Source organism: Zootoca vivipara, chromosome 4 (assembly GCF_965207765.1).
Source record: "Zootoca vivipara chromosome 4, rZooViv2.hap1.1, whole genome shotgun sequence".
NCBI classification, from domain to species: domain Eukaryota; kingdom Metazoa; phylum Chordata; class Lepidosauria; order Squamata; family Lacertidae; genus Zootoca; species Zootoca vivipara.
In genome coordinates, this window is record NC_142587.1 from 10,836,325 (window position 1) to 10,861,703 (window position 25,379).

At 43.0% G+C, this 25,379-nt stretch overlaps 1 protein-coding gene and 1 non-coding gene across 9 annotated transcripts in view; both read right to left on the bottom strand.

Annotated features, from left to right (window-relative positions):
- The window catches only part of TBC1D4 (TBC1 domain family member 4), a 101,247-nt gene that overhangs the window by 16,465 nt on the left and 59,403 nt on the right, over positions 1 to 25,379 (bottom strand). Inside the window, exons 8-14 of one of the 8 annotated variants that reach the window (XM_035114246.3) lie at positions 24,772 to 24,891; positions 22,591 to 22,665; positions 20,625 to 20,851; positions 14,950 to 15,099; positions 8,791 to 8,951; positions 5,736 to 5,945; positions 478 to 636 (exon numbers count right to left, since the gene is read on the bottom strand). In XM_035114246.3, coding sequence (XP_034970137.3) covers positions 478 to 636; positions 5,736 to 5,945; positions 8,791 to 8,951; positions 14,950 to 15,099; positions 20,625 to 20,851; positions 22,591 to 22,665; positions 24,772 to 24,891 — 1,102 coding nt within the window. Of the gene's footprint in view, positions 1 to 477; positions 637 to 5,735; positions 5,946 to 8,790; positions 8,952 to 14,949; positions 15,100 to 20,624; positions 20,852 to 22,590; positions 22,666 to 24,771; positions 24,895 to 25,379 lie in introns of all 8 variants that reach the window. The other 7 variants (XM_035114245.3, XM_035114248.3, XM_088668519.1 and 4 more) reach the window with 7 other exon arrangements.
- TRNAI-GAU (transfer RNA isoleucine (anticodon GAU)) lies at positions 21,885 to 21,962 on the bottom strand. Its single transcript has one exon. It is a non-coding gene; the product is annotated as a tRNA-Ile (tRNA).

Consider the following 25,379-nt stretch of genomic DNA (forward strand, 5'->3'; position numbering starts at 1 on the left):
TTCACTACAAATATAAAGATTACCCATTTCTAATTTATAACCATTAGGGTCATTATTTTGAACTTCTACACACACTGTTCCACATGAACACTTTCAACATCTCATTTATTGCAGCCTCACAATGGGGCAAAAAGTGGGATCCTTTTGCCGGCCCAGTGACATTCTCCAGGAGCCTCAGAATTTTCAGACCTATTTTCTGAGCTTTAGGGAAATAGTTTACTTTTCCACCCAAACTCAAGCGGCGCTCTCCCTTTCTCTAGTTATAGCCCAGAAATCGTTATTTGTCCGCCACTCCTTTCCCAAGAGTCAAAGGGACTATAATTGCCCAGTTTTCAACTGGAAATGCAAGGCAACAAAAGCGAGGGAAAATCACCAGGAAAATGTCATTGCTTTGCATCAGGCTCATTCATTGCATATGGTGGTGTTCAGGCAGATGGAAAATGCAAGGTCTCAAAAAAAAAATGCACTCAAAATTACCATCTTTCAGAGTTGCATGGATATCTTCCATGTCGCATCTGATTTTGGCTCTGCAATTCAACAGCTTCTTATCCCAGATATTGATAGTGTCTTTCTGACAAGTACCAACTTCCTCATAGTCCAGCTTAACCTTTCTGGACTGGAGCTCATCTCTGCTTGCTGCAAGAGAGAACACAAGGCACAGACCATTTTAGACGATGGACCACAGATCAGCATTTAATGCCATGTATGTCTGGCATGTGGGACTCGGGTGGCGCTGTGGGTTGAACCACAGAGCCTAGGGCTTGCCGATCAGAAGGTCGGCGGTTCGAATCCCTGCGACAGGGTGGGCTCCCGTTGCTCGGTCCCTGCTCCTGCCAACCTAGCGGTTCGAAAGCACGTCAAAGTGCAAGTAGATAAAATAGGTAAGGTAAACAGCGTTTCCGTGTGCTGCTCTGGTTCGCCAGAAGTGGCTTAGTCATGCTGGCCACATGACCTGGAAGCTGTACGCCGGCTCCCTCGGCCAATAAAACGAGATGAGCGCCGCAACCCCAGAGTCGGTCACGACTGGACCTAATGGTCAGGGGTCCCTTTACCTTTACCTATGTCTGGCATGTAGGCCACATATCAAGTTATGTCACGTGGACCATCCAACAAGCCTAGGTTTAGGAAGGCATGTTTGTGGGCAGTTACACATAGTACTGTTCTCTTACTGTGCATAAGCTCTGCACACTTACAGCCTTGTACAACCAGCTCTTAAACTAAAGCTGTAGAAAGTTCGGTAAGACTCAATAATAAATAGCAGAAGACTTTCTTAAAACCTGTGGGAAGGTGAGAACATGCACTCAGCTGTCTCCCCTGCGCCATGGTTCACAATGTGATCCTGTCTTAATGCTAATCATTAGATTTGGTGGAGTTGCAAAGAACATGGCGCTTGAATAGATGGAAGCAGCACATGCAAGACGTAAAGCTACAATTCCATCACTCAAACTGTGAAAGATGAAGTACTATTCTGCTATCTGCAGGTGATTCAAATAGTGGCTTACTTAACAAGGAGGGGAAGAAAAGATTTTCCTTACGTGCATCTTACCTTCTATAAAAGAAAACATAATTCAAGCTTCCTCGACAGCATTAAGAAGAATAGGAAGTATTTTTATTAGCATTTTGTCAACAAATTTCATCTGATGATGAATAAGCAAAGAGGGTGTACGGGCAGAAATAAATTGCACAAAGGCAGGAGTGAAATCTGCTGCAACTTCCTTTATCAACTTAGCTCTCTGTGCGTGGGAAGGTGAGGAAGAAGGGAGGCAGGTTTATACGTTGCCTCAGCCATCGAACGAGGCAATGTTAAATGTTATGTGAAATAGCAAAGAATTTGAAGCTGATGCAAATCAACCAGCTGAAACACACTGTCAGAGGGCCTGGTATGGCTACTCTAGAGTAACGACTCCAGCATGGTCTTTTAAGGTTTTTATTAAGTGCTGATTATTTACAGTGTTCAGAGCAGTAAAAATGCATCCTTAAGGTGAGGTGTCTGAACTCCCGAATGGCGATTGGCGCGTTTTCTTCCAGCACCACAGCTTTGGCAGACCCAACCTCTTCCCCCTACGTTTGCGTCGCAATTCGGGAGTTGGGGGAATTGGCCTCCCCCCTGTGCGTCCAACTTCCTGTCCCACCTGCGGCCTGGGCTCCACAACCTTGCCTGAGCCTCGGACACCACTTCCTGACTCTCCGCTGGAGGCAGAGCTCTCCTTACTCTCTCCCGCGCTTGGGGATGGGCTGGAACTTAAGATGGGAGGGACTTCCCTGTATCCCTCGTCCCTCACACACACTGATTAGAAACTTCCACTCAAGCAGAATTCCCAGTACCACAGATTACGAGGCATTTCTATCTACATTTTCTTCACAACCATCTCTGCTAAATGGTGTATGATGCAGGTGCCCATATGCACCTCCTAGACAGTTCAAATAAGCTAAAAATAAATAAGTGAAACAAACAAAGTCCAAAATCTGCGGTAATGTTTGAAAAGCTGAGTGTCCCATTTAAGGGCCTGCTTATCTCTCAGCCACCTCATTAGAGCTGAAGATATATGAGTGTGTGTGTGTGTGTGTGTGTGTGTGTGTGAGTGTGTGTGAGAGAGAGAGAGAGAGAGAGAGAGAGAGAGAGAGAGAGAGAGAGAATACAACACATCTTACCTTCCAAGTCCCAGACTGCAGAATCCGGGACCGGCAGCCGTGTGACACCGGAAGTTGCATCGACGTAACTTCCGGTGTCGCTTTGCCCTTCTATGGGCACCAAAAATGGCCGCCGCCGGCTTCGAAAGTCGCTTGTACGCATGTCAGGAAGTGCGTCGACGCAACTTCCGGTGTCGCTCCGCCCATCTATGGGCACAAAAAATGGCCGCCACCAACACCGGAAGTCGCGTCTATGCACTTCCGGACATGCGTAGATGCGACTTTTGAAGCCGGCGGTGGCCATTTTTGGTGCCCATAGAAGGGCAAATCGGAAAGAAAAAAAAATGGCCGTCGGCAGGAGAAAATAACAGAGAAAAATGGGAGACGAAGTGATGCGGGGGATAACCGGGAAAAGGCAAGTATAATTGGGGTTTTCCCGGAGAAAACGGGGTACTTGGCAGCTATGCAACACATACAAACTCCCAATTTTCTCCACATAGAAAAAAACCCAGGATGTTAGGAGTGGGTGGGCCCAGCACTGATCACCCTCAGTACATACAAGAAGTTGCAAAAGATTTGATTTTCAGCTTCACCACTAGATTCCGCTGAATTTATAAGCTGGCTCGGATATTTTGTGCACGCTAAGACAGTGACATTCCAGAGGCAATGTTCAAAGGACATTCGTTTAAAGCCTCCTACCCTTGAGAAAACCTTTCCACATCATTTTTGTGTGCCATGGAACACTTTCCTAGAACAGAGGATGTTAGGACTCACGTGGAATGATGGGACATTGCAATGCCCTGTATGAAATGACAGTTTGCCCCAGGGTGGATAAAAAGCAATGATTTTTTTTTAAAAAAAACACGATTTTTTTATTTAAATCAAATTTTTTTAAATAAAATGCTTTTTGAGGAAAATATATTACCATCCAAAGGTTATTCCATCATGAAATAAAGATTAGTTTTTTAATTATGTAGAATAACGTTGTATATGTTTGATTTTTTGGGTAAATATATTCCATTAATCCATTCACAATGTCATGCTCTTCCAGAGGTTTTTGTAAGATTATTGGGCAGTTTCTCTGCCTACAAGATATTATCACAGATGCTTGGTTTACTTTTGCAGTTCTCAAAACTGAATTTGACTCAGCAGAGATCACATGCCTCTTCTTCACAGCAAAAATCTTATAACATGAACAGAGTTGAGAAAAAGACCTTAATCCTATTGTTCTACAAACCTATGAATACAGAATCAATCCCTTCAGTGCTAAGTTTCAAGAAGTTCAGTGAATAGGATAGAAACAATATTTTTCTGATTGTTTGGAGTGGACAGTATTTAAGTTTTTCATGTGTAGGCTGGGCTGACAGTCTAAGTTTCTTAAAATATATACATTTTGGTTTTGTTTAGCCAAATTAGTTAACAAACATGGGTGTTTGTTTAAGCAAATAATAATAATAATTTATTATTTATACCCCGCCCATCTGGCTGGGTTTCCCCAGCCACCCTGGGCGGCTTCCAACAGAAAAATAAAACACAATAATCTATTAAACATTAAAAGCCTCCCTGAACAGGGCTGCCTTCAGATGTCTTCTAAAAGTCTGGTAGTTGTTTTCCTCTTTGACATCTGTTGGGAGGGCATTCCACAGGGCAGGCGCCACCACCGAGAAGGCCCTCTGCCTAGTTTCCTGCAACTTGGCATCTCGCAACGAGGGAACCGCCAGAAGGCAAATAACATATGCTGTAATGTTATTGTTTCAGTTGAATAAATCTATTTAAATTGCTATTATTAAGGTAATGATTATTTTTCTCCTTCCTAAGTACAACAGTAAAGTTGTCCAAATATGAATGATTAACCTATTAAACTGGGGATAAAAAAACTAATATGAAAAGTTGTTATTCTAAAAAGCTTCATCTACTTGCATATTAAAGTTATACCAACAAGAATTAGTCTTTATGTAGAAAACTATGATTTAAATCAAGCCTTACTGACTAGTGAGTTAAATCGTGAGTTAAATCGTGATTTAAAATCAGTTTGATTTAAATCAAATCCACCCTGGTTTGCCCTAACTTATGCACCAAATTACCCTTTTTGCCTGCGCATTGATGGCAAAGAGCAAAAACAGGTAGTCAAGTTTCCCTAAAGGGAGCCAGGCAATGCTGATCTCCTTGGCCAACTCCTGAAGAACACAGCTGAAAACTACTGTGCTAGCAAGAGAACAGAAAGGAGCAGAGAGTCTAGCCGGAGGGAGAATGTACAACAATAAAACAATGAACAGGGTGGTGATACAATGACTACTGCAGTCGACACAAGACAACACCCCCGGTTTAAAAAACTGAAGGACCTCGTCCACTTTCTATGCTCGTCCCGATGGAAACATGCAGATGGAGAAAGATATGCCCCTGCTTTAAGTCATTTACATACTGTCTTCTCTTGTATATTATTTACTACAGAGCTCAATGACTAAGCTCTTTAGCGACGAAAAGTCAGATTACCGGAACGAAGTCATAAAAATCTATTTTGGAAAGAGAAGAAATGAGCACTGAACCACTGATATATATTACCAGCGAAGTCTTTATTACTGTGTTTGCTATTGTTTTAAGTTAAAAACTAGTTTGGGAAAGAAACTACTTTTGCCATTTTTATGGACGTTTATTGGTTTGTTTGTTTGCAGGTAGCTGCCTTGGCGAGATTATCTTGTGCCGATTGGAGAGCAAAAGTGGCAAGAAGGAAAGAACGGCAGCAAGGGCTGTGAAGCTGGAGGCAAAACTGGAAGCAGGGACTGCCTATCATCTTATAGATAAAGGAAAATAAACATAGTTTTAAGGTGTTGAACTGTTAACAGGGATCGCAGGTCCCACCAGACCCAAAAGCCATGCAGGATGGGCTTGCCATTTGCTTAAACAGTTTTTTCTTAATTTTGTGACGCATACTGAAAACCTTTATATTGAAGGACGACATGTAAGCCCATGAAATTTGCCAGTCGCACAACACTATTTCATTAGCTACTTCTGCTTCAAGTTCCGCAGGGAATTTGTTAACTGATCCCTGGGATGTCCATGCCTGGAAGGCAGAGCAACCATTCTTTATCTTAACCTTCACTAACCTTCCAATTTCTGGTTTTCCTTTTCCATTCGAAGGAGCAGAATTTGCTGGTGGATGGCTTTTCTCCACAGACTCTGCAGCTCTTCAGAGTTCTTTTTCTCCCCAGTCTTATCTTGAAGATCATCGTTTTGCAATATGGAAACAAGGGGGTCTTCATCAAAAGATCGCGCAAGAGGAGACAGCGGCAACAGTTCATTTACATCACCTCCATCTGCAAAATATTGCTGCATTAGCCATGGATTTATTAAACACTATTTGAGAGTTCTAGTATGGCGGCAGAAATATGCATGGACATCCACCATTAGGATTTTATTTATTATATTACTGCACATGCTCACATTCACCCATCTCACTTTTCTCTCCTCTTGGGAGAGAGACCTGGGTTACTGGGGTTTGGGTTTTTTGCTTATTCTGCAGCAGTGCCATGCACATTGATGTCACTCCATAAGTAATAACAGTAGTATGTGGTATTTTTAGTCTGTGCTCCAGCACTCAGTAACATATATACTACCCTAACTGAAGCGCATGGACCTAAGGACATATTGCTACAAGCCCAATTATACCCTCATAAGAAAGCAAGACAGCATAAGAAAGCAAGACAGAGACAAGGGTGGCGCTGTGGGTTAAACCACTGAGCCTAGGGCTTGCTGATCAGAAGGCCGGCGGTTCGAATCCCTGCGACGGGGTGAGCTCCCATTGCTTGGTCCCAGCTCCTGCCCACCTAGCAGTTCGAAAGCATGTCAAAGTGCAAGTAGATAAATAGGTACAGCGGGAAGGTAAACAGCGTTTCCGTGTGCTGCTCTGGTTCACCAGAAGCGGCTTTGTCATGCTGGCCACATGACCTGGAAGCTATAAGCCGGCTCCCTCGGCCAATAACACGAGATGAGCGCCGCAACCCCAGAGTCGGTCACGACTGGACCTAATGGTCAGGGTTCCCTTTACCTTTAAGAAAGCAAGATGGAACTTTTATAACGTCACCCTGATACAGCCTAACTCTGGGTTTATTATCTCATCCAATACTGCTTCCTCATACAACAGTGAGCAAATTTGTTTTAAGATTTTTTGCATCCACAGTTTGCCCTGCTAGACAGACAGACGAGCCATTCTAACAGTCAGTGTCACCTATTGCATGTAATTTTGGAAATCAGGTGCTAATGAACATTCATCGTCTGTGGTTCTGCTGAATATAACAATCAAGTCAGAAAGTGCAAGCAGACATACATAATTCTGCAAGTTTTGTTCTCGAGAGTCAAGTGCCAGGGTTATATATTCCCTTATGAGCCGTAGACTGGCTTTGGGGAAAGACAAAAGTTGAAATGCTTGAACCCCTTTTTTCTAGCCTATGGCTTCCCTTGAATAAATACTTCCTAACTGCTAATTGCCAGATGTAATTAGTGTTCCTTTTGATTTAGCACCCAGAACTGTTACTAGAGCACTCTCCTAGCAGCAGAGCCTGTCAATATGATAACTGGATATTATCCAACTTAGGCATTGAAAGCAGTACTGCAGCAAACTTGCAATTAGCAGAAAGTTTCCTCCAGGGGCGAAACTTTGCCTATCTTAACCAAGAGTTGATCTAGCTTTGCCCAGTTGGCCTTCATTACCTGATACAGATCTGGTGACCTGGCACACACGCAACACCTGACTTTTCCTATGCTAGGAATTTGTATTAAACAGGACACAAAGTGTTTCTAACATATTATTTTAAAACCAAGGAAAGATAGTCCATAGCATCTGATTCATAGCATCTGTAAGGCGGTATGATACAGGCCCAAATGATGCAAGGTGGTTGATAAGCACGGTGTGAAAAAAGAGGAGAGAGAAGTTTTTGTCCCTCCCTTTCAACACTAGGATTCATCCAGTTTAACTGGCTAGCAGGAGATTCAGAAGAGGCAAAAGGAAGGGATATGATATTTGCCTTGATCAGGCATCCCCAAACTGCAGCCCTCCAGATGTTTTGGCCTACACCTCCCATGATCCTTAGCTAAGAAGACCAGTGGTCAGGGATGATGGGAATTGTAGTCCAAAACATCTGGAGGGCCGAGGTTTGGGGATGCCTGGCCTTGGCGGTCCTAAATGAGGACTGGCAAATTCATGGAGGACAGGGCTACATGTAACAGTATTACCGGTAACTCTGATTGCCAGTTGCTGAGAAGCAATGACATAATGCAGGCATGGCCAAACTTGGCCCTCCAGATGTCTTGGGACTACAACTCCCATCATCCCTAGCTAACAGGACCAGTGGTCAGGGATGATGGGAATTGTAGTCCCAAAACATCTGGAGGGCCAGGTTTGGCCATGCCTGACATAATGAATTTACTTCAGGCTCTGCTTGTGGGGTTTCCAGATGCACCTGTGTATAAGGAGGATATTGGGCTAGATCAGGGTTTCCCAAACTTGGCCCTCCAGTTGTTTTAGGACTACAACTCCCATCATCCCTAGCTAGCAGGACCAGTGGTTGGGATGATGGGAACTGTAGTCCAACAACAGCTGGAGACCCAAGTTTGGGAAACCCTGGACTAGATGAACATTGGATCAGATCCTGCAGGACTCGTCTTATGTTCATTAGCCTGTTGCCACCAGACATCTCCTCTTGCACCACCCCATATGACTTCCTTAGCTGTAACTTGAGGTCAAGGCAGTGCTGGTGACAAAGATACGTTGCATAATAGAGTTGTTAACCAAATGTTACCAGGGAGGTCAGAAGGAAACATGATTCGGAAGCAGATAGGGCGAGATGTGGCCATGTGTTTCTGGAGACAACTAAAGTGGTTGCTCTTAGAACAACATGTTGAAAGATACAGGGATAGTCAATCATAGACTTGACTCTGACTTCGATAGCATACTGCCACAAAAAAAGGCCAACTAGCTGGGAAAAAACACCCATTTGGAACCCTAAAACGAAAGCTGCACCTAACAAGCATATCAATTATTCAAACTTGGGTCTTGCAGAACTTGCCCACGTCTTTTAAGAGCAGACTGGAAACTGCCGCTCTTAAACAGATGTGAAATCGAATTGTCATTACATAAACTGCTGCCTCAGAATGAAAACTGACCTTGAAGTTGCATTGCTGAGGGGGATTTCTTCATGGGCGATGCCACCCTTAGGAAGATTCTCTGCCGCCAGGAAATCCGGCGGGGGGTAAGGGTAATTCCGCCGGCATTTAGAGAGTCGTTGCTGCACACAGAGGAGGTCCTTTTTCTTCTTTCCCCATCACTGCAGGATCAGGAGGAAAAGGCAACAGCTCAAGTCAGCATCAAGGGAGACTGAGAGAAGCCTAGGCATGGCCATGCAAAGCCAGCAGAACAGCCTTTAACACACAAAGGATTACATCATTTCAATGTAATCACCATAAGAGCGAGGCTTCCCAGATCTTTTCATTAAGGACACCGGCCTAATCTGGGCCCAAGTTTTCGCCATATTTTTGTCCTAGGCGCTGTACTGTTTCTACAGCCAGAAACCTGGAAGTTTATCCACAAATCTCCAACAAGTTTTTTGTAAGTCCCATACAATTTTGGAATCTATGAATACAGTATTTAGAGTTGCGGCAAACTATGTTGCACATTGCATGTCTATTAGAAGAAGGAAAACTGTATATAACCGAACCTTCATTATCAAAATCGGGAGTAGACCCTCATGTCCATATATCTGTAATCTAAGCTAAAAATGCTATTGATCTCAACTTCTAGGTTACCTGAAGATTAACAATTGCTTTAGGCTTTCTGGATAGGTAAGGCTATACAGCACAAGGCACTTGACGTGAAGGTCCAAACAAGCATATTAAGTCTCTCTTTTTCAAATTGCATCCACATTCCACGAGGCTTGTATGTGCATGAAAGCAAATGAATATAGCCAAACACAGAATTACAAAGACTGCATTACAAAAGAGGAAGAAGTGGGCTTTCAGAGAAAACCCTCTAAACTCTCTCAAAATGCATTGCATTATTGTGGCATTATAGTGACAAAATAGTATTGTGACAAAAAGTATACAGAAAGCCTTATTTGACAATCTGAAATATTTTACATACATAGCAAGTGGGCGTGAGACAGTTTTTATATAAATAATGCACCGAGAAAGAACTATTTCGACCTCTTTTGTTGCCCCCACACTCATCACTAAAATGTTAATTTCTAAACAGGATAGCCATAGATGCTCCCTATTGTGCAAAAACTGAGCTCAGATCAATGAATGCTGTGTAATATGTCTTCCCTTTAATTTTCTGATCCCAAGTAACCTAGTTTTCCAAGCAGGTAGCAAATGTAGGTCTTTGCTAGGTTTTTTAAAAAATGGTTTCAGCAAGAAATGGCAAAATCCCCTAGAGCTTGGCAAGAGCAGTTTCTTGGGGAGCGGGGGGGGGGGAGAAGGGGGGAGTAGTACTATCAACCTTTGCTTGTAAAGTATACCAGCAGCTTTAGAGTGAAACAAATGCAAGTAAGACTGTCTTCTGAAAGTGAAATGTGTTTATCGTTTCCCTACATTTTAATAATAATAAAAAAACACATTGTAGCTCCGATCTAGTCCTTTTACTTTAGAGATTGCTTTCACAAGCACACATCACAGTTCCCATCACAAATAAAAAGGACTTCCATAAACCCATACTAAACCCATCTAAGTTTTAATGCCCCTTCTTAAGAGCCAAAGCAGGATAAAAGTAACCAAATCAAAACTGCAAAGAAAACCATCCTTCAGTTTCTCACTTTGTATTTTTACTCTTAAGCTGATGACAAATTGTGAAACGTCAGAAAGAAATTAGCAAAACCCTTAAAACTACCTGGTTGGCCATGAACCCCATCTCCATTTAGCCGGCTGTGAGATCGTGTGAAGTTTGCCTCTACTTCTGCAAACTTTTACAGGAAGAAAAAAGGTTCTTTTAGAACGATCTGGTACCAAAACCACACTGCAATTACGAAAGCCCTTTTTTAATTCCTTCTTCAAGTTTCATCAGCATAAGCACTGAGCTTCTCCAAATAAATGCAGGGGATTTCCTAAGCAACAAGAGCAACAAGCTCTAGATTTCTTGGTAGCACAGTTCCACAACCGTCTTTCGAAAATAATTCTCCCTTATTGCGTTCACAACTGGAGCATTTTTGAATTTTAATCCGCAAGCCATAACTCACCCAAAAGTAAATCTTTAGAGCTGCAGCATATGAAAAATTTGCATTGTCTCTCAGCTTTGCTTTCGGTTCAACTTCTCCTTTCCTTTGAAGGAAAACAGAAAACTAAAAGGGAAATTCACGCCTTAGCCTGTGTACCTACTCAATGATGTTAGCTGGGAAATGAAAACACACCCACCCAATGAATAGAAAAGAGCAGCTCAGATGCTTGCGCCTTTAATGTGTCCTAAGGCTGAAAAATTCCTATCAGTTTTAATCCTCTGATGGGTTGACTATGATGTTGCTTATCTCTCTCTGTATTACTCTGAATTACAGAAGACCACACACCCAATTTTCCTGCTTGCCCTAAAAGTGCAAGAAAAAAACCTAAGCCAGATAGATAGATAGATAGATAGATAGATAGATAGATAGATAGATAGATAGATAGATAGATGTATTTCCTACTGATGAAATGTCTGAAATATTAAGAAACTATGGCCTGTCAATGAACTGGGAGTGCTCATGACTTAAGTCCGTCACTAACAGTGATAACCTGTTATGCACAGTAGGAGCAATAAGAGACCATAGAACAACAGAAATGTGGAGTTGGAAGGGATCCCGAGGGTCATCTAGTCCAACCCCCTGCAATACAGGAATGTTTTGCTCAACGTGGGGCTCGAACCCATGACCCTAGAGTAAGAGCCTCGCGCTCTGCCAACTAAGCTAGGAAGATGAGGCCAAGATGTTCCTCCCCACAGAAATATTTAGTAAAAAGAGGCCAAGATCAGGATGAGAACAGTAAAGGGTTTCCTCTGCCAGGTGGGTGAATTTTAGCTGATAGTTGTAAGATAACACAGATAAAAAGAGAACCTCTTAAAAGTAGGGCTATAGCCAGATTAAAGAAGCCTTAGTCCACTAATTTGTCCATGGAGTTTTCTTGGCAAAATACTGGAGTGGGTTGCCAGTTTCATGATCATTGCAGATGGTAACTGCAGATGGTGACAGCAGTCACGAAATTAAAAGATGCCTACTTCTTGGGAGAAAAGCAATGACAAACCTAGACAGCATCTTAAAAAACAGAGACATCAACTTGCTGACAAAAGTCAGTATAGTTAAAGCTATGGTTTTCCCAGTAGTGATGTATGGAAGTGAGAGCTGGACCATAAAGAAGGCTGATCGCCGAAGAATTTATGCTTTTGAATTATGGTGCTGGAGGAGACTCTTGAGAGTCCCATGGACTGCAGGAAGATCAAACCTATCCATTCTTCAGGAAATCAGCCCTGGTTGCTCACTGGAAGGACAGATCCCGAAGCTGAGGCTCCAATACTTTGGCCACCTCATGAGAAGAGAAGACTCCCTGGAAAAGACCCTGATGCTGGGAAAGATTGAGGGCACAAGGAGAAGGGGATGACAGAAGACGAGATGGTTGGACAGTGTTTTCGAAGCTACAAACATGAGTTTGACCAAACTGTTGGAGGCAGTGGAAGACAAGAGTGCCTGGCGTGCTCTGGTCCATGGGGTCACGAAGAGTCGGACACGACTAAACAACAACAACAACAAAGTCTACTAATTTAGGAGATACAGTTGATCAATTAAATCTGCATATAGTTGCCTACAGTAAATTTTAAAGAAAGACACATGCATGATATGTGTTATCTTATAAGAGGCATTCCTCACACAGAAAAGAATGGTGCATGTTGCCGATGGCATTTAAGCACTTCCATTAGAAAGGTAATTTTAATAGCTCTGCTGCCTCCTTCAGCCATCCGACAGTGCTTTAACTGCTTAAAATCAGGAACAACATTGCTGCTCCTATTAAAACCTGCATCAACCAGAATGCTAACACCCATTAATTGTTTACAAAGGTCATTGTGGTTTCAAACTTACAAAATAAAGAGATAAGGGCAACGGTTTGTTATTGAAGTCGCCACAGCCAACAGCTGAAAAATCTTGAGATGGGCATTTGAAAGCGAATGATCTTGGCGTGAAAGGGGCGCTGGCTAGATGTACTCCAGATTTGACTTTAAAATTCTTATTTAATCACATTTTAAGTTGTAATATGGTTAAATAATAATTTTTGGTTGCATCAGACAAACATCTGTCACTCTAATAAGATGATCTGCAGGGTGACATTTGGGTTTAGCAGGAAAGAAAGACACACCCCCGTGATATTTCTCAACTATGGTTATCGCTGTTCTTCCTGCAATGTCTATTAATTCTGTGTGAATCAGTGTGCATCACCAGCCTCCTCGACTCTGTGGCTCCAGGTCCAAAGTGACTTGCATACTCACAAGCCAGTTTGGCAAAGAACAGTACCTGAGACAAAGGGCCACAGGCATGGGCCAGTGAACACTCCGCGGGGCGTGCAGACCTCCGGTTAAATAGAACATTGCTTTGGTTCAGTAAAAATAAAATCCAAACAGAGACATTACAAGTCGGCCGAAGCACAATATCCTCCACATCAGGGTCCACAGACTGCAGTGAAGCCTACACTTTCGCGAGCAGCAAAAATGGTGAAATCACCAGTTCCGAAGCCATTCAATTGCATCACCAAAGAAATGTGCCACTATTACTTTTTGATGCTTCCCTCATGCACCGGGGCTTCACAAAACCTTCATCGCCATGCTAAGAAAGTCAAGGGAAATTCGCACTTGCTGTATAGGATGTGTCATTGTGTACTGAAAGGAGGGCGGGTTGGGGAATCTAAACATAGCTGCAGTGGTTGGATCGTACCAGTGGCTGGGTGCCTTCAAAATGCAAATATCCAGGTTGGCCAAAGGGAGGTCACTTCACACAGCCTATAACAAGCCTCCTTGATAGCAGGCGCTAGCAGCCCAGTGCAAATTATATTCCTCATTTAAAGCATTAAAAACAACAAAAGCATGCCATTGTTAGTCACACACGGGCAGCCTTCACATTGCCCCTGCCATACAGCACACGTTTAAGCAGCTAATTAGTAAAATACCCACTAAGATCATCAACATTGCCATTTTTTCTTCTTCTTTTTCTAAGTCCCTGGGTTATTTTCTTTACACTGTTAGCTCAGCAATAAGGGTAGTTTATTTTTTAATAATAATAATAATAATAATAATAATAATAATAATAATAATAAATTATTTATACCCCGCCCATCCGGCTGGGTTTCCCCAGCCACTCTGGGCGGCTTGCAACAGAAGAATCTGATACACTTCAAAAGATTGTAGTATAAAATGCCCTGCTTGTTATCATCTCCTCAAACGAACTTTACAACCATTCTGTGTGGTAAAGGAAAGGTAAAGGGACCCCTGACCATTAGGTCCAGTCGTGACTGACTCTGGGGTTGCGCGCTCATCTCGCATTATTGGCCGAGGGAGCCGGCGTACAGCTTCCAGGTCATGTGGCCAGCATGACAAAGCCGCTTCTGGCGAACCAGAGCAGCGCATGGAAATGCCATTTACCTTCCCGTCGGAGCGGTACCTATTTATCTACTTGCACTAACGTGCTTTCGAACTGCTAGGTTGGCAGGAGCTGGGACCAAGCAATGAGAGCTCACCCCATCGCAGGGATTCGAACTGCCGACCTTCTAATCGGCAAGCCCTAGGCTCAGTGGTTTAAACCACAGCGCCGCCCACGTCCCAATTCTCTGTGGTAGAACAAGATTATTCCCATTTTTATGGACGGGGTACTGAGGATGACAGAAAATCTATTTTATTCGAGGAATAAAAGTGCTTCCACATCAAAGTCTTGTACTAGACTACACTAGGGAGACATGCAGAGATTGTCCAGAGGAATAATTTATATGGATTTATGCAGGGTGGTTTTTTTTTTTTTTAAAAAAACCATTTGGGGGAAAACAACAATCAGTATATTTAGAAACCTCATGATTTTTCACTTACTGGGTTTGGCAATGTTGATTTTTTTTTAACACTATTTTGGCATTAGTTAGAAAAACAGTGTAGTAGTTATGCAAGACCTCTGTGCTGTAACCCTCAGCAGACATTTCCAAAGAACGCTCTGTTCACAGGTTTTCATGAAACAAGTGAAGTATCTCACTTAGAAGCGTGTGGCAAAAATTCTTCATCGCAAGCCGGCTGCATACGAAGTGCAAAATTGCAGGCCAGGCAGAAACCAGTGTTCTCACCTCTGGGGGAGTTCATTTTCAGACTGAGGAGATGATTTTCCTGAGCTCTGGTAAAAGCTTTTCAGGAAAGATGGGGCAGAGAAGGAAGAAGGGAGACTCGACGGCGCAGATGATTCACTCTCACTGCGAGCGCGTCGGGCAATTGTCAGCCTGACAGCAGGCGATAAGAAAAGGCGTAGAAAATGAGTTTCAGTGCAACATTTTAAAGCGTTTCCCACACTCCATACTCACCATATAAGAGGTTCGGTTAAGACCTGAATGGTAATTGCCATTATTACAGTAACAGTGTGAAAATTCAATGCATTTCAAGTTTAAGGCACCATGAAATTTTGCTGAAGTTGAGGTGGGGGGCATTTAAAGAAACTGAAAAGGTGTGTCATGTACTTGGCTTCACTTCCCTCAACCTACACATCTAGTCAAGGTAAACTACCCCCACCTCCCCCTTTCAGGAATATACAGTGGTACCTCGACTTACGAAGACGATCCGCGACGCTCTTCCGAAGTTGAATCCTTCGTAACTCGAAGCGTCCATTTTGCGCATGCGCAAAGCGCGATTTTGCGCATGTGCAAACTGCGCGCGCAACGAAAATACTTCCGGGTTAGCGGAATTCAGAAGTCGAAACCTTCGTAAGTCGAGGCATTCGTAAGTCGAGGTACCACTGTACTAGACCCTAAAGGTTCAGCTTTCATTAAAACTTAAGAAGTCGCAAGTCTTGTGATATACTGGGAACCAAGAAAAACCACGTGAACAGTAATTCCAACAGGCAGGTTACACTGAAGATACCTAATCCTGATAAAAACACCAGCACCACACCTTAACTCATCCTCCTCCTCCTATAACGTCACATAGAATTTATCCATTGCCTGATATTAGAATATTTGGACAAGAAGAAAGTTCCGCTACGTGTTACAAGGGGGCATGTGAGCTTTTGGACACACGCTTACCATTTGTGGTGGCAACTGATTATTACTTCAGCCTACAGCATCTCAACTATGAACACAAAACAGGAAAGGGAAAGTGGCTCAGTTTTAGGTCACTTGCCTTGCATGCAAAAGGTCCCAGGTCTAGCAACCAGCATCTCTAGGTAAGGCAGCATAAAGGGGCTCCCTATGTCCCTAGACCTAGGACAACTGCCTGTTTTTTTATTTGCTCTTATTCAAACTTACTGTATTGGCCCGAATATAAGCCACTCCCCTCCCCCCCGGTCAAATTCCGACTGTGAAAATTTAAAAGTGCGGCTTAAATTCACAACCTTACAAAAATTGGCTTTTACAATACAGTGGAACCTCGGTTTATGAACACCTCGGTTTATGAATTTTCGGTTTATGAACACCGCGGACCCATCTGGAACGGATTAATTCACTTTCCATTACTTTTAATGGGAAAGTTCGCTTCAGTTTATGAACGCTTCAGTTTATGAACAGACTTCCGGAACCAATTACACCCATGTTTCAGTTTATGAACGCTTCAGTTTAAGTACTTCGCGGACCTGTCTGGAACGGATTAATCCACTTTCCATTACTTTCAATGGAAAAGTTCGCTTCAGTTTATGAACGGTTACTCCGCGGACCGTCTGGAACGGATTAATCCACTTTCCATTACTTTCAATGGGAAAGTTCGCTTCAGTTTATGAACGCTTCAGTTTATGAACAGACTTCCGGAACCAATTGTGTTCATAAACCGAGGTACCACTGTATCGCTGTTGAAACAGACATATGGTAAAACGGAACAAAAAAATGTTTTATTGCCAATTTGCAAGCTTGAGACTGTTGTGCAATTAATTCTATTGTCATTCATCACTTTCCCCGTATTTTACAATGCAGTATTGATTTTTTTATTTGCATTTACGGTGCTACAGATTTTCTTCTACATTTGTCATTTGCGGGTGTGAATGTCTGCAGAATTTTAAGGGAGCAGCTTATATTCAGGTATTGTCTCCCCCCCTCCCCTCCCTGAATTTTAAAGATGCGGCTTCTATTCGGGTGCAGCTTATATTTGGGCCAATACGGTAATAGATTCACATTCATGAGTTTACTTATGATCAGGCTTCTATAAACTCATATTGACTTATGGTTTGCCCTTCTGCAATGTACCTGCAAAGTGCTACTCTGCTACCTTGTTTTCAGGTACAAGCTTGCTTTAAATAAGAAAAACAACATTTCACCAGAATATTATTTGGGGTGGGCAAAAAGATGCTACCGGGGGGGGGGGATACAAAGCATGCAGTTATTTTACAGTGATAGACTCCAAAAATGGTGGAGTCGGTCAAAATAAACATGTTCTGCAGTTGGTGGGAAAACTTCAAGTATCGTCAGAATGATTTCAGGCTTTTAGAGGGTGAATCATTACAAGCCTCCACCATCAAATATTTCTGGGGCGATCGTTTTTGAGTCTACAGCATGTGCACAAAAACAACTTACGATCAAACTGTTGAAGATTTGCTGTTTTGACTAGAAAACTTGCTGAGCAAGCAAGACAACAACTCTGCAGCAATGGGCAAATAAATGTTGTCAGCAAGTCTAACACAATTATTGTTCAAGTTTCCTGTTTCACCGCAGCACCGTAATGATTAGTGTCTGGGGGTGGGGTGGGGGGGGGGCAAAGCAACCTAACACTAAATTCATCAGCAAAGTCAAGGTCACTTTGCTGACAGGCTACAAACTGCCAGAAGGTGTTGAGAGGTGTTAACTAACCATGGACCCAGAAGGGAGGATTAGCAACAGATACTCCTGCTGGCAAGCAGACCTACTACTAGGGGCAATTCGCCGCCAGCTGTTTGGAAAGCGGTTGCTACACAGAGCTGCAGCAACCTGCTAAACCAGGCACCCCCAAACTTCGGCCCTCCAGATGTTTTGGACTACAATTCCCATCTTCCCCGACCACTGGTCCTGTTAGCTAGGGATCATGGGAGTTGTAGGCCAAAACATCTGGAGGGCCGCAGTTTGAGGATGCCTGTGCTAAACAGTGGCAAGAACCGATACCAGTCTTTTAAGGGTGAAACAACTTGAGCAGCTTCAATCACACTGCAATCCATTGTGGATCCGGTCACAAACACTGGACGAAGCGAAGCTCAACTTGCCGATGGTGATCACCAGAGGCATTAGCACTAACCGGGAAAATAAGCAAGGGTCTCGACTGCAAGGGCTGCTGTTACAACTGGTCTGGCTGTGGGGCTGACTGTACAATTAAAAATAAATGAATAAATGGTGGTGCCAGTCATTTCAACAGAGAAATACAGTACAGAAAGGCTTGGTGCATTAAACACTTGGAAAATGCCTAGATTTCTCCACCCTAGATGTTAGGGAGGGAAATCTCAGCTAGAGGTGTCCGGAACCCAGCTCATTCTTTGCACAACTCCTCTCATCTCAATTAATTTAAAAAGTGACTTGGTATTAAGGCTACACGGTTCAGGGGGGGATTATGGGAGTATTTGGAATCCAAGCCTTCATCCTGCCCTCCCAAGAGTTAAAATGGCACCACCCTGTATCTTCTCAGCAGGCCTAACGGAGTGGGTGCCAGAACATAGTGTATTGTGATTCCTCGAAATTGCATGGCCACTGTTTGCAATGGAGGCTCATGTAGACCGCAACTCACCTCTGCACATTGTTCTATGAAGCTAAGATGTTCTCCAGTTTCAAGGGGAAGTTTTGCTTAAGATTACGAATAAAACCACCTAAATTAACTGAACTTATTCTGTTTGAAGGCATTTAAGGACACTTACAGTGCAATCATTTATATGTTCAATGAGACTTCCTCCCAAGTATTGGACCACATCTTAAACACTGCAGCCGTTGCATAGGAATTATTCAATAGCTGGATGGCGACAATATCTGTATTGAGGCTCTGGCTGTTGTCTTACATGCCTTGGCCACATCCATCTTCAACGGCAGCAATGCACTGTGTGTTGCCTGCTTTTGCCAAGTGCTCAAAAGCTGGAGCCGTCGAAGAAGGCAGTGGCCAGAGCGGATGAAAGGGGGGGGGGCTTTTTTGTGAACATGTCACTCAGAAATTACTTGATACTTCCAGCTTGTTTTGAAGCCTGATCCCAAAGTGCTGGTAATAAATTATAACTCCCTAAACAGGTTGGGAATAAATAGTTAAAGGACCATATTAAAGTTCCCATATTATCCTCCCTCTGTCCCACCATTTTTAGAAGTGCAGTTTTTGGGAATTCTTCCAGTATCAAAAGACTATACTTATTCTATATCCTTTTGAGATTAGGTGAGTTATCTCTCTGCCCCCTCTCCTGGTTGAGAGGTGCCAGAACAGTTCTGTCGCTGCTTTTGCATTGCTTAAAATCCTCATTGTTCAATGTTTGCTTCTTCTTACATAATAATATTTTTCCCCAAGATAATTAAAAGCATATTTTTTCCAACGCTGCTTTGAGAGTTATTTTGGGACAGAAAAGCACCCTAAAAAGGTTAAGTCTAAAATAAAACCATTGTATTGCAAACCCCTGAATGGTGAAAAGAGAAAGGGCTCTATACTGCAACAAAGCACAAGACTTGGACCACTCTAGAATTTTAGACAAAACAAGGCAGATCTTCTTTTAAAGAAAACTGCTACTTGACTTTATACAAAGCACTAAAGGCCTTAAAGATTTAAATAAATGAAGTCCACGAATCAGTGGGTCCAATCGCTTTTGTGCATCTTCCGTTCATTTCAAAAGGTTTGCACAGAAGAATGAGCCATATCCAAAGAGCAGCTCTTTATACGGAACCTCTATTTGTATTGGCTGCCTTTAGCTGCTTTCTGATTTATAAAATGTAGACCACCATAATGATAAGCACCTAATTGCTTCAGATATTTTACAGCCGTCGAATGAAAGTGTTTTCATTAACAACAACAACAACAACTCAATCTCTATTTGTAGGATGCAAAGCCCTACACAGGAAGAAGGCATCATCATCGTCATCATTTTTAATTTGTATACCATCTTTCTATCTTACAATACCCAAGGCGGTTTACAAGCTGAAGAAACAAAAAAGGTACATCTTATAACAATCTAATGCAGGCACCCCCAAACTTCGGCCCTCCAGATGTTTTGGACTACAATTCCCATCATCCCTGACCACTGGTCCTCTTAGCTAGGGATCATGGGAGTTGTAGGCCAAAACATCTGGAGGGGCCGCAGTTTGGGGATGCCTGATCTAATGCAATACAAAAAATGTGATAATTATAAAACAAAACTTTAAAATAAGCAACCTACATCAAAAAAGTAACGTTCAACAATCATTAGAACAGTATAAAATAATAATAATATCAACATATAAAAGTTAAACAGAAATCCACCCAACAATTACAATGAATAATTTCTAAACTGTAATCAATAAAACAATGGCAAGCCACAGTACATGAAATAATACAATACAAATCGAGAAGCAGAGACTAGAGGGTGGAGCAAGGCAGGTGGAAGGAGGCCTTGCCTGACGAAGTCTCTCCCCTCATAGTTCTTCCTCCTAGGACTCACTAAACTCACTGGAACTTACTATTGAGTAAAATACACTGAAGATCAGGCTGTAAACTGTTACTCTCCGGTTGCCTGCGATAGAATGAAAAACCCTGGCAACTATTCCAAGATTCTTATCCTTGTTCCATCAAAAGAAAAGGGGAAATAAAAGATATCCAGATAAGCCTACAAGAGTCCTATGCAGTCACTTTGCTCAAAACTCACCTGCTATGCTCCGCAGAGTTCTGTCTCGGGAGAGGAGACTTGACACTTTGGGACCTCCCGTCTTGGAAAGTAATCCTCTTTTTGGCGCTGGACGGCGGGTGGCTAAAGGTATGAGCTCGTCTCCTGAACTGGGGAGAATCGGAATCCTCTTCGGGGAACGGCTGCCAAGCCGAGGATACGGGAGAAGCGGGGGGCGTTGTGGGAGGAGACTCCCCAGAAGAGCATTCCTGGAAGAAGTCAGCCACAGGCAGAATTAAGGTCGCCCCTTTTACACCCTATAGCTACTCAGTGAGAGTAATCCCTGCAAGTTAACAAGAGAGGAGATGAAACTGAGCCTCCTCTTTCTCCTCCTGGGCAAAAAAAAAAGGAAAACAAACCCATTGTATGCTAATTAGAAACTATGCCAAACATCCTTTGCCCCTGGAATTGCCATGACCTCTCGCAAACAATACCGCAAAAAGAATCCGAATACGTTACTGGCACTGTTACTACATTTTCAAGCCTGGGTTCCAATCAAAACTGGCTTCTTTTCTCGGCATATCGCGTACAGATTTCCTGTCCTGCCAGAGCTCTTTCCTGGAAGAGGGGTCTGCTAATAAAAAGCTGCATTAAGAGCAACAGGAAGATTAGAAGTCAAAAGAACCCCTCTGTTTCCACGTCTCTCGGAGGGGAAAAAATAATAATAATGTGTGTGTGTGTGCAATTGCTATGTAAAACAGGAAATAAATGGAAAGTGTACAACGAGCTGTTTACACATGCTGCACAGGCAGGCTAACGGCAAAGGATGACAGATTTAAAATGTCATTGTTTAAGAGACATGTATCAACTGGGATAAACAAGGGCTATCTTTTTTTCTGCTTTACATGCTTACTTCCCCTAAGTAGTTTCAACTCCGATTGGCAATGAATTACAGTGGTACCTCGACTTATAAATAACTCTACTTACGAATGTTTCTACTTATGAACGGAGCTCCGTCCGCCATCTTGGATGCGGTTTAGATAGGATTTTTTCGACTTACGAATTTTTAGATAGGATTGCTTCGACTTACGAATTTTTTCTCCCAATGCATTCCTATGGGATTCGACTTACAATTTTTTTCGACTTACGAATGTGCGTTCGGAACGCATTAAATTCGTAAGTAGAGGTACCACTGTATTCTGTTTACACTCATAAAAGCAAGTAGGATTTTAGAATCAGGATCCATAGAAAGGATCTTGAGAATCATCTAGTCCAACCCCCGGCAACGCAGAAATATGCAGCTGGCCCATGTGGGGATTGAACCCACAACCTTGGTGTTATCAGCACCACGCTCTAACCAACTGAGCTAACTAAAGATCCTCTTACACTAGGCCCAGGGGCCAAATGCAGCCCTCTCTCCAGGCCACCCCCTCCACTGGCCTTGCATTTCCAGCCCAGATATTTTTTGCCCCATGGAAGGTGGGCCAGTTCCCCACCTCTGCGCCCTAGAGAACGACCCAATTCAGACTTCTGTTTTACTTGTATTTACTAAACAAAAGCTTAAAAACTCAGCCTTTCCTAATATGTATTTGCAGTTGGCATCCGTTGTTTTTGACTAAGGAATTTATGAATTGGAATGTTTTCCACCAAGAAATAAAATATCTGCCCTGCATCGCTGCTCCTTGTCCCCCCCCCCCAAGCCATCGAGTTACCACAAATGTCTAACTCTTCCAATTTAGACCTTCTTCTCTGCTGGGTTGCCAGGCAGTGACTCTAACCAGCCATAAACTACGAGGTAAGGGACTGTTTTCTAGCACTGTTAGGCTACTTATCGTTTTGTTTTGCCTGTAAAAGTAAGCAGTCAGCAAACCATAATCGGCCATTTATCAGAAAGTGAGCTTCTCACAAGAGTTTTTATTTTTTTTTAAGGAAAACCCGAATAAACTCCTATATCCAGCATAATTTTGCATTTTATTCCCCACCCCCGCGTGCAAAGCCCGTTACTTACTTTGTCAGAAGTGAGGTTGTTGCACCTTTCAAAGCTGTCCATGCTCCCCAAACGGCCACGCATTCGGTTAGCTCCCTATGGAATAACAAGAAAGCATCCCATCTGTTAGATCCCATTCCCCACTCTCTGCAATTCACAAACAGCAGCTTACTTGAGGCTCCAAGGGAGCAAAGCCAGGAACACAATTCACAAAAGGATTTTGCCTGGAGCATTAACGGCTCAGCAACAGCCTGCAGAGGCCAGAAGCAGCCTGTGGACCCCTCTGAATTTGGGAACTTTCCCATTTTGTAGATCCCTTGGGGTAGCTGGCAAGGATAGGACAGAGTGCTTGAATGTGCTGCTGTGGTGTTTGAATGTGGTGCTTGAACGTGCTTCTAGCACGATCGATACCAATACAGCTGTTAAGTGCTGAAAGGCAAGCCATTTAATTCCATGCTGAAGAAATATCCTTGATAAAGAAATCCAAGTTGGAACGCGCTGTGAACCAACCCCAAATTGGCACACTTACTTGAAAACTGAAATCCTGCGCAACTTACATGTCCGTTTATTAAGCTCTAGCGCATTCATGTGTCAAAAAAAAAGGATACAGTCTTGAATCCTCTGATCCTATAAGCAGAACTCTGTTCATGGGATTCTCCCGCTAAAGAACAGATAGGAAGGCAATTTTCATTGACTCCCCCTTTCCTGTCACTAACCCCCTGAAATTCTATGTCAGAGGGTTAGGGAGCCATCCAGACAGTGTTCGAAATTAGCTAGGCGCCAGGCGCATTTTGCACCTGGCTTTTAACCACTTGCACCAGGATGGTGCCTGATATCTCCACTACTTGGGGATCATTGGATCTGTTTCCACACACAAATACCCCATCTTATAGAATTCTATCAGTTATGTTTTATCTGTATAATCAGAATGAATTTCAGGAACCAAAATGCTTTTTCTGTGCAGCCTGAGCAGCAGCAGTCACCATTAAGAAAAAGAGGTTGGAAATAACCAACATATATGTGGACTGTCTCTGGATCACGTGACTTTTCTTCTTTAAGTTCTCGGAACTCAAGGTTGTAATCTGCACTAGCCAGGTGTTTAAATGAGAATTAATCACAGTCAAGCCCCATCATTTGAAAGCTAAGACTTCAGAGCCGCTTTGCCCCCAAATGGCAAGCAGACATTCCATTTTGGCGACTGCAACCTTGGCTTAAGGAGCGATTTGGTGCCTAGTTAATAGATCTGAGTTTCTAACACTGCACCCAGAACAGCATGGATGGTGCAGGAAGGGTAATTAATGGAACTTCCTTCTCTCTTTTTGCCAGCGGGATCCTGTTGGCTCAAAAGCCCTTCTGTGAATGGGAGCGAAGCACAGGATACAAGCCATAGGGCTTAGTAGAGAGGGCTGTGTGAACTTCAATAGCCAGTCGGGAATATCTGGGTAGGAATGGTAGGAACATCTGGGTCACATGAACATCACACCCTCCCCAGGCATGTGTGTGAACTTGGATGCCATTGTGTTTCCATCCCAGAAATGAGTTTGATGGTTAGAAGTATCGGAAGTGACCCTTGACGACGACACCTCCATCTGCCATTAACCTTGCAAGGTAACTGAGCATTGACGCTATACCTACTAAGGCCTGTTGAACAGAACTCTTGTGAAGTGAAGCAATTATTTATCTGGCTGCAAAACAGCAGGAGATATAAATGAAATTCTTAAGAGGCTCAAGATTTTGCCTCAGGAAAGCATCAAGATTTCCTTTCTATGTTCAAAAAATGTGCTGACTGTTCATAAGCTACCCTTAACAGAGTATGGCATGCTTTGAAGACAGGAGACATATGCTGCACTTATGAAACCTGGAATTTAATAGGTTGTATTTATTCAGTCAACTGGAAACTATTTATAAATAAATAAATAAGCAAATTCCTGTAGGGCACAATACATTCAAGACAGGCAAAACACCAGCACTCCCAACAAACCATACTGAAATTAGTTCTTATTTCTGCAGTAATTGTTGCAAAGACAACTTAATGAATTGGTGATCTGTACAATTCAACACAAATTTCAGTTTTCAAGAGAAACATGCAAAAAAAGAATACGAAAAATTTGTTACCGAAGAAGCTAATCGAATATCTAAAAGGTTACAATGATCTTATGGACAATTACATCCCAGGAGTCCTCGCTCCTGAGTCAACCTTACCCTTGAGAAAATGTTTTCTAGAGAACTGGTCAAAGATTTCTTGGCCTTGTTCTTCAAAATGTCAAGTTTGAATCTGCCACCACTAGCTGCGTTCTCTGGAACTGTCGCGTTGGAGGCATTCTGCTGAAACAAAAAGGCAAGCTTTGTTGTCAATGTTGCCTACAGAAGACAACTCAAATGCACCCCTGCCAAACTGACCCACAGATATACGAAGTACAAACCAGAAAAAGTGTCCTTATCTCACGTTGCCTTTTAAAATTTGCAGGGTGTCGTTGGATTAACTTTTTCTGCACGCTACACTTTGGCTTTTAGTGCAACGTAAAGAAACGCGGGTAGGGACGTGGGTGGCGCTGTGGTCTAAACCACTGAGCCTTGGGCTTGCCGATCCGAAGGTCGGCGGTTCGAATCCCCGCAACGGGGTGAGCTCCTGTTGCTCGGCCCCAGCTCCTGCCAACCTAGCAGTTCGAAAGCACGTCAAAGTGCAAGTAGATAAATAGGTACCGCTACAGCAGGAAGGTAAACGGCGTTTCCGAGCGCTGCCCTGGTTCACCAGAAGCGGCTTTGTCATGCTGGCCACATGACCTGGAAGCTGTACGCCGGCTCCCTCG